The 11,001-nt window shown below is 59.9% G+C and overlaps 2 protein-coding genes across 5 annotated transcripts; one reads left to right on the top strand and one right to left on the bottom strand.

Moving 5' to 3' along the window:
- Positions 1–771: 771 nt before the first annotated feature.
- TBC1D10C (TBC1 domain family member 10C) lies at positions 772–7,347 on the bottom strand. 4 transcript variants are annotated; one of them, XM_011386132.2, is made up of 10 exons: positions 6,693–7,347; positions 6,209–6,387; positions 5,390–5,489; positions 5,053–5,160; positions 4,858–4,964; positions 4,545–4,659; positions 3,771–3,836; positions 3,480–3,669; positions 1,638–1,792; positions 772–1,368 (listed from the first exon to the last, which is right to left on the bottom strand). In XM_011386132.2, exons 2-10 carry the CDS (start codon positions 6,358–6,360, stop codon positions 1,021–1,023), a joined length of 1,341 nt encoding a protein of 446 aa, XP_011384434.1. In that variant the 5' UTR covers positions 6,361–6,387; positions 6,693–7,347; the 3' UTR covers positions 772–1,020. The 4 variants fall into 4 exon arrangements, with proteins under 4 accessions (XP_011384434.1, XP_011384432.1, XP_011384433.1 ...); XM_011386130.2 differs by having other exon boundaries at positions 6,675–7,346; XM_011386131.2 differs by lacking the exon at positions 6,693–7,347 and adding an exon at positions 6,487–6,664.
- A 260-nt stretch (positions 7,348–7,607) lies between these two features.
- On the top strand, positions 7,608–10,817 carry PPP1CA (protein phosphatase 1 catalytic subunit alpha). Its single transcript, XM_011386129.2, has 7 exons — positions 7,608–7,767; positions 8,283–8,414; positions 8,584–8,814; positions 9,320–9,424; positions 9,850–10,073; positions 10,156–10,290; positions 10,372–10,817. The coding sequence occupies exons 1-7, from the start codon at positions 7,713–7,715 to the stop codon at positions 10,480–10,482; spliced, it is 993 nt and encodes a 330-aa protein (XP_011384431.1). The 5' UTR covers positions 7,608–7,712; the 3' UTR covers positions 10,483–10,817.
- Positions 10,818–11,001: the final 184 nt, after the last annotated feature.

Genomic DNA, 11,001 nt, shown 5'->3' with positions numbered 1-11,001 from the left:
GGGGCCTGGGCGAGACAGCTTACCATTGGATCCTATTGCTGGTAAACACCTTCCAGCAGCCAATGGGCAGCCTTGGTGTGTCCGGTGGGACTAGGGAGGGACTAGGAGAGGCGGGGCCGTGGGGGCGGGGGCGGGGGCGGGAGGGGAAGGGCAGCTGGTCTGGGGTTGGGGTGGAGGCCGTGCGATCGACTCCAGCCAGGCTTCCGCTCCGTCAGACTTTATTCCAGACCTCCCCAGGAGTCCTTCGCGGTCCCCTAGCTCAGCCAGCCGCCCCCACCCCTACACTCCCTTGACGCTGCTTCCATGCTTGCAAGGGCCCAGGCACCAGGACAGCTCTGTGGGCGGATGGCGGGCCTGGGCCCCCCAAACCCCACTCTCTGACCTTCTTTCATCGCGGGCGCGACACAGTCCGCGGTGAGGAATGAGAGAAGAAAAGACGAAGTCGGTAGCGCTAAGCTGACGCAAGTGGAGTCCGTTGGCACAATCGGTTCAGACCAAATGGGCTGAAGCATGAGGAAATGATTTTATTTTACTTTAACTAGACCAAGTACTTAAACTTTTGAACTTTTCAGTTGTGCGTCAATGCCTGGAGACTTATAAATTCCTATAGATAGGACTTAGGAAAAAATGAAGAACTTAGGAAAGAATGTTCACGTGTCCAGACCGCATGGCATCTGGACAGTTACCGACTCCAATCAACCCGGAGCCTAAGAGCGCAGGACGGATGCTTCTCACGAATGTGCTTTTTATTATAAAAATCCTCAGCTGTTCTTTCTTCCTTGGGACACTCTGGGTATCGCCTAGTCACGTTTCCAGTTTGCAAACCCTAAGACCTTTAAATAAATCTTTCATCGTTTATTTCAAGCCAACGCCTCGCGGTTCATTTACACGCTCGGTGGACAGTGGGCAGGGAGCTGTCACCAAATCCCGGCTGTAAAGTGCGGTGCCCATTCGTGAGGCTGGCTTCAGCCATTCAGGCAACTGGGGTGAAGGGGCACTGTATCCACAAAAGTGGGACCTTCAGAATCGGGTGTCCAGGAAGGAGGTGGAGCTTCGATGGGACCTGGCGGGGCCCTCAATAGGGGGGCCCCTGGACCGAGTGAGGAGCCCGTGGAAAGTCTTGCCTCGGGTCTGGGGCTTCCGCCGAGGTGGCCTGGGCTCCTCGGGGGGCTGCACCACAATGCGGGGCACCTCGGGTCTGGTGCCTCCCCGCACCCCTGCCAGCTGCTGGGCCTCAAAGATGGCCTGGGCCCCAGCCAGGCGGGCCTTCGGCTGTGGCAGTGGCCCGGACTTGGACTCCGATAGCCGGGCCAGCTGGGCCTTGATCTCCCGCTGCAGGTCTTGCTCGGACAGGGCCACGCTGTGCACCTGTGGGGAGCGGTTGGTACTGAGTTCGCCTGGACTGGGGGAGGGCAGGAAACCATGAGGTCCCCACAGGGCAGGCAGCACGCAGCCCCAGGAAGTGACTGAGGGCTGAGGGGCTGACAGACGTGCTAAGGGAGCCATAGAAAGCCACCTGAGGCCTGGGGTTTTCACATTCTCTGCCGCTCAGAGGACAGGAACTGAGTACCAGTTCTCACTCTGGGACTCAGTTTCCTCGGCTGTGCAGCAGGGGAGGATGGGCGGGGGGCACCTACCTGGGACATGAAGACCTCCTCCTGCAGCTGGGTAGGGGGTATGGCTCGCAGGGCACCCAGCGTCTCCAGGAGCCCCGGGCAGGCCAGGCGCTGTTCTGTGGTGCCCAGTGCCAGGCGCACCAGCGTCAGCCCCACACGGAATAACACCTTCACACCTGCCAGTCAGAGGCTCGCTCAGTGGGGAACAGCCGGCCCCTCCTCAGTTCTGCGCCTGAACCTGCCCTGTTGGCCAGACTCTTTCCACCCTCCTGTAACTCTGCAGCCACAGCACAGGCCAGGAGCAAGGGCTGAGGCTAGGCGTGCCATTTAGGGGGACTGGTGAGTATGTCTCAGCGGCCACAGACACTTCTGGGCAGAGCAGCCTGCCAGGAGCCAAGGGCGACTGACCACCTCATGCCAAGCCTTCTCTCTCTGGGCTTCAACTCCTTGTGCCTACAAGGAAGGGCTGGGGGTCGGGGTGGGGGTGCCCATTAAGGCCCTTCCAGCTTGAGTCTGTGACTTTATGATTCCAGAGAGATTCTAGCCAGAGCTGCTCACCCTAAGCCAAGAGCACCGTGCACATGTGCACGTACACACACGCTAGCACACAGGTGTGACCTTGAGCCATCCCTGGAGCCTCAGAGTCCCTCTCGGGAAGCTTGAGGTCTGCTGAGAAGAGCAAGAAGGGAACCAGCAAGCCCTAGTGACAACTGGGACTTGTAAAGGAATGACAGCGATTACTACTATTATCTTTATGGAAGGGAGCCTGTGGCAGGGGTTGTCCTCAGTGGATAGAGGACAAGGATAGCTCAGCCACACTGAACGGTCCCTGCCCCGCCCCGCCCTGGAGGTCTGAGGCTGGAGAGGAGGTGACGCATAGATGGCGACTTGGACACCCATGGCCAGACCTCTAAGCTAACCTGGAGCCAACTGGGCACACAGCGGGTGTTCAATAAATGTTCTGATTGATTTCTACCATTTTTCAGGTGCAACCGCCAGACAACCCACGTAGAACAGAAGGCAGGCAGGTTACTGCCTGACCGAGGCAGAGCCCTAAAGACCCAGAGTCCAGCTCACCCCTGCCCTGACTCCCTCGCTCTTGGCCCGGCCGAGGCATCCACCTCTCTCCATGCCCACACCCCCCAAGTCATCTGCAGCGTGGACCCTGTGAAGAGTGTCCTGCTCCCAGCCTCCACAATGTCCCTGCGAATTTGCCTCCTCCACGAAGCAGCCACAAACATCTTGAAAAGGAGCAATTTCTTTCTGCAGCTCCCCTAACATGTGGTCACATTCCTCACTTTGTTTTCTTCATGGCACTTATGACGGTCTATAAATATCTCGTTAATTTGTTTACCAACGCCTTCCATCTCCACTCCCACCAGAACGTAGGTCCACTCACTCTGGTGGCCCAAGTGTCCAGAGCAGCACCTGGCACCAGTGAGTGCTCACCAAGTACCCGTGGGCTCTGGGATCAAGGCCTCTACCGTTGGCCACGTCCCCACGTCCCCACGTCCCTGAGCCCCAGCCCTGCTGTGATCGCCCCAGCTCCTGCCTCATCTACCTTGGGGGAGACTCCCTGGCCCCACCCTGCCCCCAGGCAGAGGCTGACCTCCCTTCAGTGGTCTCATGGCAGGCAGCAGGGGCCACCATTCATTACACAGTTGGTGTGTGGCCTGGGGCTGGGCTGTTTCCCCAGAGCTGGCAGGGTGCCATCACCCTCAGCACCCCCCAGCACCCAGACCCAGGGCCAGGACTGGCAGCGACGGGTTGGGCAGAACAGAGCTGTCTGGCTCATTCCCTGTGCACCCCGAGCACCCCAAGGCTCTGTCCCCCCCACCCGGCAGCCTGGCAGCCGCCACTTACCCTCACTGAGAAAGGCGTCCCAGACACGCAGCACCGTGGGGAAGGGCAGGGAGCGGGCAAAGAGGCACAGGAACCACTCGGGCAGGTAGAGCAGGGGCCCGACGCCCACCTGTTGCAGGTGCTTGTGCACACGTGGGAGCAGCCGCCGCAGCAGGGCCATGAACACCTCAGCGTCCAGCTGCACAGCTTCCTGCGGACTGGCCATCAGCACCTCCACTCCCAAACCCAGGCTCTACCCCTCTCAGTCCCCAGCCCCTCCCCCATGCCCTTGATCCCAGCCCAGCCTCTCACCATGTGGGGCCCGTAGTAGCCTGGCAGGTAAAGCTCGCAGATTTGCACCAGGCACCAGAAGGCTTCCTGGGGACAGGGCACAAGCCGTGAGTGCCAACTGTGGAGGGGCCACAAAGGGGACCACAAGGCAGGGAGAAGGGGCGCTGCGGAGGGCCTGGACACCATCTGTGGTGACTCAGGAGCCAGCAGCCTGGACTCAGTACTGGGGGGGCGCTCTTACCAAAAGCCTCCCCATGCCCAGACAGAGACCTACCCACGGGTTTAGGGGGTCGGAGGTCACAGGACTCAGGGTGTTGAATTTGAGGGTCACAGAATTGAGGCTCACTGGTCAAGGGTTGGGAAGATCCCAAAGTTCAATTCCTGGGTTCTTAGGGTCATTGGGTCAGGGATCCTGGTCACAGGGTTCAGAATCAGGAGTCGTGAGGTCAAGGTGAAAATGCCTAGACTCCTAGATGGCTGGGGCAGGGGTAAAGGGGCCCAGGTTTCAGGAGTTGAGGTCGCTGGGCTTGAAGGTCACTGAGGATAGCAGTTGAGACCCTGGGTCACTATGACAGGGTCTGACAGTCAAGGATCCCAGTTCCCTGAAGCCAGAGTTCCTGGAGTTAGGGGATCACGGGTCCAGGGCACAGAATTACTAGGTCCCTAGGTCACTAAAGTTGGGGGGGTCAAGAGTCCCAGGTACCTGAATTCAGAGTCCCTGGGATTGGCAGTCATGGGTCACTGGGATTGAAGGGTCAGAGTCTCAAGTCCCTAGAACGGGTTAAGGGCACTCACCTCAGGGGGCAGATGCATAAGTAGCACAGCAGCCACAGGGCCCTGGGCTTGGCAGTAGCCCTGTTCGGGACGGTACAGGGTGTAGGCCTTGAGTACTTGCAGGAGCCCCTGCTGCCTGTGCCAAAAGACCCCATTAGGGGCCAGTCATCCCGCATCCCTTCCTTACCCTGTGATAGCCTCTGCCCAGGCCTCACCACCCCCAGCCTTGCAGGCTCCCCTGAGATGCAAAAACATAAAGTTGGGGCGGGGAGCTGGGCCGAAACGCCTGGGGGGTTGTGAGGCTGGGGGTCCTTGGGCATCACTGGCCTCGTACCCGTGACCCTGGGGTGACACAAACATCTCATGCAGAGGGAACTGGCGGTGTAGGTCCCTGCCGATGGTCTCCATCCACTGTGGTTCTCCTGGGGCCTCAGCCAGTTCCTGTGGGTCGGTGGGAAGGTGGGTGTAAGGGCTCAGAGTGGCCAAGGGCTCTGGGAAGGGGAGGTGGGACCCCTGCCAACTCTTTTACCTGATAGGTACTAGGGCTGTTCTTCTGACACACATGGGCCCCGCAGAGCAGGGGCCAGCACCGGGCGCGCAGGGCTGAGGGGATGCCTTTCCGGCACTGCATCTTCACCTGTGGGTGAGGCCAAGGGGTCCCATTAGGCCGGCTGGGCCAGCCTCCCCTGCTCCTGTTGGCAGGCGCCAAACATGACTTGTCATCGGGCAAGGGCCACTTTGGGGGGTGGTAGGGAGAAAAGGCAGGAGGTAATGGGACATAGGAGGGGCACATTTTGCCAGGGCCTGGGCGGAGGCAAAGGAGGACGAGCCAAGGAGGCCTGGGTGGGGCCGCTCCCCGCCCTCACCTTCTTGTACCGTCGAGACATGGTTTTCTCCCAGTGTGAAGTCATCTCTACCCACTTCATCTCCCGTTGGCGGATAAGGTCTGCAGGAGGGTGACCCCGCCTGGGAGGACATGGAACAGGCATCTAGGCACTGGGTGGCTGTTACCTACAGCCCACATCTGTCTGCCCTCAAGCAACACGGTGAGCCTCTGGGGGGTGACCTATCACCCAGGAGTTGCCAGTGGTTGTCATGGGGACAGGAAAGGATGTGGCTCTGATGTGGGCGGAAGCAGGAAAGACTGAAAGGGGTGTGTAGGTGTGTGTTGGGGGAGGGGCTGGTTGGCTGGCCCCCAGGATAGGGACACAGTTCAGACAACTCATAAAGGAAGCTGGTCGGACAGGGCCCTGGACTAGAGACCAGGAGTCCTGAGTTTGACTCTGGTTCTGTCTCTGATCGCTGTGTGACCTCAGGCAAGTTCCTTTGTGTCTCTTGTTATCTTGTTTGTATATTGGGAAAGGGGGCAGGTGGAAGGAGGAGTGTGGGTACCATGATTTGGATTAGGGATTCCTGGGCCAGAGATTAAAAGGGGAAGGTTTTCAGTTCCAAGGGTAGGTGCAAACCCTCAGAGGTTGGGGGTAAGAGACAGACAAGGACATCCTGCCTCAGCCATGCCAGCCTTAGGGCTCTACCTGGATGGAGCCTGAGAATGGGTGACATTGGTTGAGTCCCTGATGTTCCCAGGACCCTTGGGCGTCACTCTAGAATTCAGCTCTCAGCCTCCATCCTCAATCGTGGTACCCTGCCCCACCCCGCCCATCTCCCATTCCTTCCCCACTTACCCGGGCTCTGCTGAGCTGCCCCCAATGAAGCCATAGCGATCGGCCTGGCGATATGGGCAGGGCCCACTCAGTTCTGAGTCGGACCCCAAAGAGCTGGAGTCATCCTGCAATTCACAAGTCTGCACCAGGTCCTCGCCCAGGGCCTGGGCCATGGTGCCCCAGACCCCTGATGGAACAGGCTGCAAAATGTAGAGACAACCGACATGTGAGATGTGAGACGCAGCTCCTGGCCAGCCTGAGGCCTGGGCTCCCACCCAGCCAGTCCCTAGCCCCAGGACCTGGCCGTGGTGTCGGAGGGAGGAGGTTTCAGGGTACCTCCGCAAGCCTTTTCTGTCTCCTCTTCTACTGGTGAGAGGTTAGGCCCTTAAGCGGCAGAAAGGCTAGGCCTCTATGTGAGGACCCGGACCCAGGCCCGGACCCAGGCCCGGACCCAGGCCCAGCCCCCGTCCCCACCAGCCCAGCTTACCTCCCTGCTGCACCTCACCTCCTCCGCTCACTTCCTCCTCAGCCACAGCTTCAGCAAACCACTGGGGGGCCCCTCCCCAGCGTGTGTGGGGGGGTCACCCTTTCCTCTCTGAGGCTCTTCCGGCCTGCCCCAGTGCCCCTGTGCCATGGGCTCCTCCCCCCACGGCCTAGGTGGCTGCAGGCTTGGGTTCCTGCTCTGGGTGTGATGGAGGCCAGGCTGCCTTCAATTTTGAGGATACTGGTATGTGAAACACTCAACCGAGGGTTCCAATGAGCATTACGGTTTATTTAATGTTTGCTTTTTACAAAGTAATACTTTTAACGTGTATACAATGCATTATGTTACTCAAAAGGCAATGAGAGAACTCTTAAGAAAATACTAATTTACATTGCACCAAAGGAAGTGTGAGCCAAAATGGGATCGGAGTTCTACGCAGCGGTCTGGGTCAGCCACCTGGGTCTGGTCCTCCACCTGGGGGAACCACAGGGACTCAGGAGGTAGAGATTCTCAGATTCTCGGCCGGGTCTTGGACCAAGCGTTTGCCTTCTCTGAGCCTGTTTCCTTTTCTGCACTTAGAGAACTTGATCGCAGAGTTTGGGGAAACGATTATCAATGTGTTCCTACCAGGTGGGAAGGACTGTGCAGCCTCTGAAAGAGAAAAACAACTTCCACAGTACTTCCGGCCCCATAGCCTCCGAAAGGGGCTGGGTGATTCCTCAGGGGCGGAACCAGACTCTACCTCACTCCATAAAGCTCCGCCCACCGACCAGGCCCCGCCTCAGGTACGCCAAGCCCCGCCCCGTCACTGAGGCCCCGCCCCCAGGGGGCGCCGCGGCTGCTGCGCATGGCGTCCAGCGGAGGCGCTAGAGAGCTGGGGCAGCGGGCTGGGGGAGCGACCGGACTGGGGCGGGGCGGGCTGCCGAGAAGGCGGGGCGGCGGGCCGGGGCGGGCGGAAGGAGCGCCAGGCCGGAAGGAGGCATCGGAGGGCGGGAGGGAGGAGCGGGCCCGGAGCTACTGGGCCGGAGCGGCAGAGCCGCCATGACCGACAGCGAGAAGCTCAACCTGGACTCTATCATCGGGCGCCTGCTCGAAGGTTGGCTGGGGTGGGGGAGGTGGGCGCCCGCTGTGCCCTAACCCCCGGCCTGGCCCGGAAGTGGCACGCGGGAGGACTTGCCCCTCCCAGGCCAGCTTAGACTGGGCGGGGACGGGCCGCGAAGTCCCGCGGCCGCAGCCGCCCCCCCCTCAGTCGCGGCGAGCCTGGGAGGGGGGTCTGGGGGTGCTTGGGCACGGGGAGCAGCCCCCTCTACTGGACCGGGGGCGCACGGGTTGGCCTGGCTCCTGGGGTGAGAGCGAAACCTGAGAAGCCTAGCCCCCCGGGGAAGGGGTCCTGCGCTGTAGGGTTTTGGGTGGCAGTCCTTGCGTACAGCGGTCCCCTCGAGCGCCTTGAGGGTAGTTGGGGTCCCGTTCCGGGAGGCTCAGCAACAGCTGCCCCCAGCCAGGAGGGGCCCAGGAGTCCAGGCGCCCCCAGGAGTGCCCGTGGGGCATCCGTACCACCTACCCTCCTCCTGCCTGAGGGACCTGGGTCCTGACATCCCACTCCGCCTCCAGTGCAGGGCTCCCGGCCTGGAAAGAATGTACAGCTGACAGAGAACGAGATCCGTGGTCTGTGTCTTAAATCCCGGGAGATTTTCCTGAGCCAGCCCATTCTTCTGGAGCTGGAGGCACCCCTCAAGATCTGCGGTGAGACCCCTGTTCAGGTCCTTTTACTTCCTGAAGGTGTCATTGCTGCTGTTCCCCGCCCCCCTCCCCCCAAATCCATGGATTCCTCTTCCCTTGGCCAGCCCGACCCTAGCCCTGGGTTCAAGTCTAGACCCTGAACCTAATGCTGACCTGGTTCCCTGGGTCACAGGTGACATCCATGGCCAGTACTATGACCTTCTGCGGCTGTTCGAGTATGGCGGCTTCCCTCCAGAGAGCAACTACCTCTTCCTGGGGGACTATGTGGACCGAGGCAAGCAGTCGCTGGAGACCATCTGTCTGCTGCTGGCCTATAAGATCAAGTACCCTGAGAACTTCTTCCTGCTCCGTGGGAACCATGAGTGTGCCAGCATCAACCGCATCTACGGCTTCTATGATGAGTGTGAGTCGGCTGCGTGCCTGGGGCTGCCCCAGCTGGTGGGCCCCTCACGTCGGCTTGGTGGTAGGGGCCTCTGCCATCTGACAGATGCCTGCTAGACTCTGGCTATGGGGCCTGGTGGTCAGGAGGGTGGTTGCTGACTGAAGGGCTGACCACATTCTAATGCAGGGTCCTGTCTGGTGACACTTTTTCTAGTACATCCATTACTTAAGCACTTAGGATGCTTATCTGGATTGGACTCTGCTGGCCAGAAGCTGAGATAAACCAGAGCTGGCCTTGGCCTGTCCCTTTTCTACCAACCCTGATGTTGTTCCAGATGAGAACTCAGGGGTTCAGTGGACTCGGCTGCTTTAGAATTCCTCCTGGAAGGCCGGCAGGCAGTGGGAGGGGGGCTCTTCTTGCCCTCCAGGCTCTTCTCCCAGCTGAGTCTGGGAGGCCCTGAAAGGCCGAGAGCCAGGTGGAGGGTGGCGTGGGTGAGCCTCATGAGCCATCACCCTCCTCTGGGCAGGCAAGAGACGCTACAACATTAAACTGTGGAAAACCTTCACCGACTGCTTCAACTGCCTGCCCATCGCTGCCATCGTGGATGAGAAGATCTTCTGCTGCCACGGAGGTGAGGGCAGCTGGGGGCATCTGCTGAGGGAATCTGCAGAAAGAGCCTGGCCACATCCCTGGGGGCCTTGGGACGAAGCTGTTAGCTGGAGGATGTGTTCCCAGTTGTTTGGAACAGCTCTCTCTGCTGTCTGGACGTGGATGTCACTATTTGCAGGATGTCCCCCACTCCCAGTGTTTGGCTGCGCTCTCTCCCTGTTGTGGCTTCGGCGTCGGGCATGGAATTTGCACGCAGTCCCCCTTTTTAGGGAGCGCTGAGCACCTAGTGGGCAAGGACTTGGGGCAGATAGCCGAGAGTTCTGCCTGCCTGGGTTCCCAGGGGTCCCAGAGAGGGCTGGGAGGCAGAGGCTGATTGGCCAAGGATTTCTGGAGGAGGAGGGTCCTTGAGGCTTGTCTGAAGAAGTGACCTGCTGCCTGTGCCCCCAGGCCTGTCCCCGGACCTGCAGTCTATGGAACAGATTCGGCGTATCATGCGGCCCACAGACGTGCCTGACCAGGGGTTGTTATGTGACCTGCTGTGGTCCGACCCCGACAAGGACGTGCAGGGCTGGGGCGAGAACGACCGTGGTGTCTCCTTTACTTTTGGGGCCGAGGTGGTGGCCAAGTTCCTGCACAAGCACGACTTGGACCTCATCTGCCGAGCGCACCAGGTGGGCTGGCAGCTCTGGTCTGGGTGGGAGCAGGGCCTGGGCAGCCAGCACCCGCTGAACTCACTGGCCCATCTTTGTCCAGGTGGTAGAAGATGGCTACGAGTTCTTTGCCAAGCGGCAGCTGGTGACACTCTTCTCAGCTCCCAACTACTGTGGCGAGTTTGACAATGCAGGCGCCATGATGAGTGTGGACGAGACGCTGATGTGCTCCTTCCAGGTGAGGATGGGGAAAGGGAAGCAAGGGGCTGATGGCCCCATGGCTCAGCCTCAAGAGCCTGACTAGTTTTGTCTCTTTTAGATCCTAAAGCCCGCCGACAAGAACAAGGGGAAATATGGGCAGTTCAGTGGCCTGAACCCTGGTGGGCGGCCCATCACCCCACCCCGCAACTCCGCCAAAGCCAAGAAATAGCCTCCATGTGCCCATCCTCTGCCCCAGATGGTGGATTGTACAGAAATCACGCAGCCGTGGGGGGTTGTGCTGGCCCCCTAGGCCTGCTTGTCAAGGGAACACAGGCTTGGTGTATTTTTTTTTTTTTTTTTTTAATGAATCAGCAGCATCCAATCCCCCAGGGCTCCCTCTGCCTGTGCCCCGGTGGCTGCAAGCAGGATCCTGGGGCTGAGGCTGCAGCTCAGGGCAAAGCAGGGCCAGATTGTGGGTCTCCAGCCTTGCTTGGCCTCAGGGCTGGCAGCCAGATCCTGGGCAACCCATCTGGTCTCTTGAATAAAGGTCAAATCTGGATTCTCGCCCTGGCCTGTCTCCCTTGTCTCAAACACTGGGCCTGGCATCCTTCTGCCCAGAGCTACTGGGGAAGGCAGGCTCACTGGGCACGAGGCCTCAGCCAGGGCAATCCCAGCCACACATTAAGGTCCACTTGGGGCACCTAGAATTCCAAGCCAGGGCCAGAGAATTGAGAAAGCAAGAGTAACA

Source organism: Pteropus vampyrus, unplaced genomic scaffold, assembly GCF_000151845.1.
Source record: "Pteropus vampyrus isolate Shadow unplaced genomic scaffold, Pvam_2.0 Scaffold943, whole genome shotgun sequence".
NCBI lineage: Eukaryota > Metazoa > Chordata > Mammalia > Chiroptera > Pteropodidae > Pteropus > Pteropus vampyrus.
Note: the sequence above shows the minus strand (reverse complement) of the source record. Positions and strands in the feature narration are given on the sequence as shown.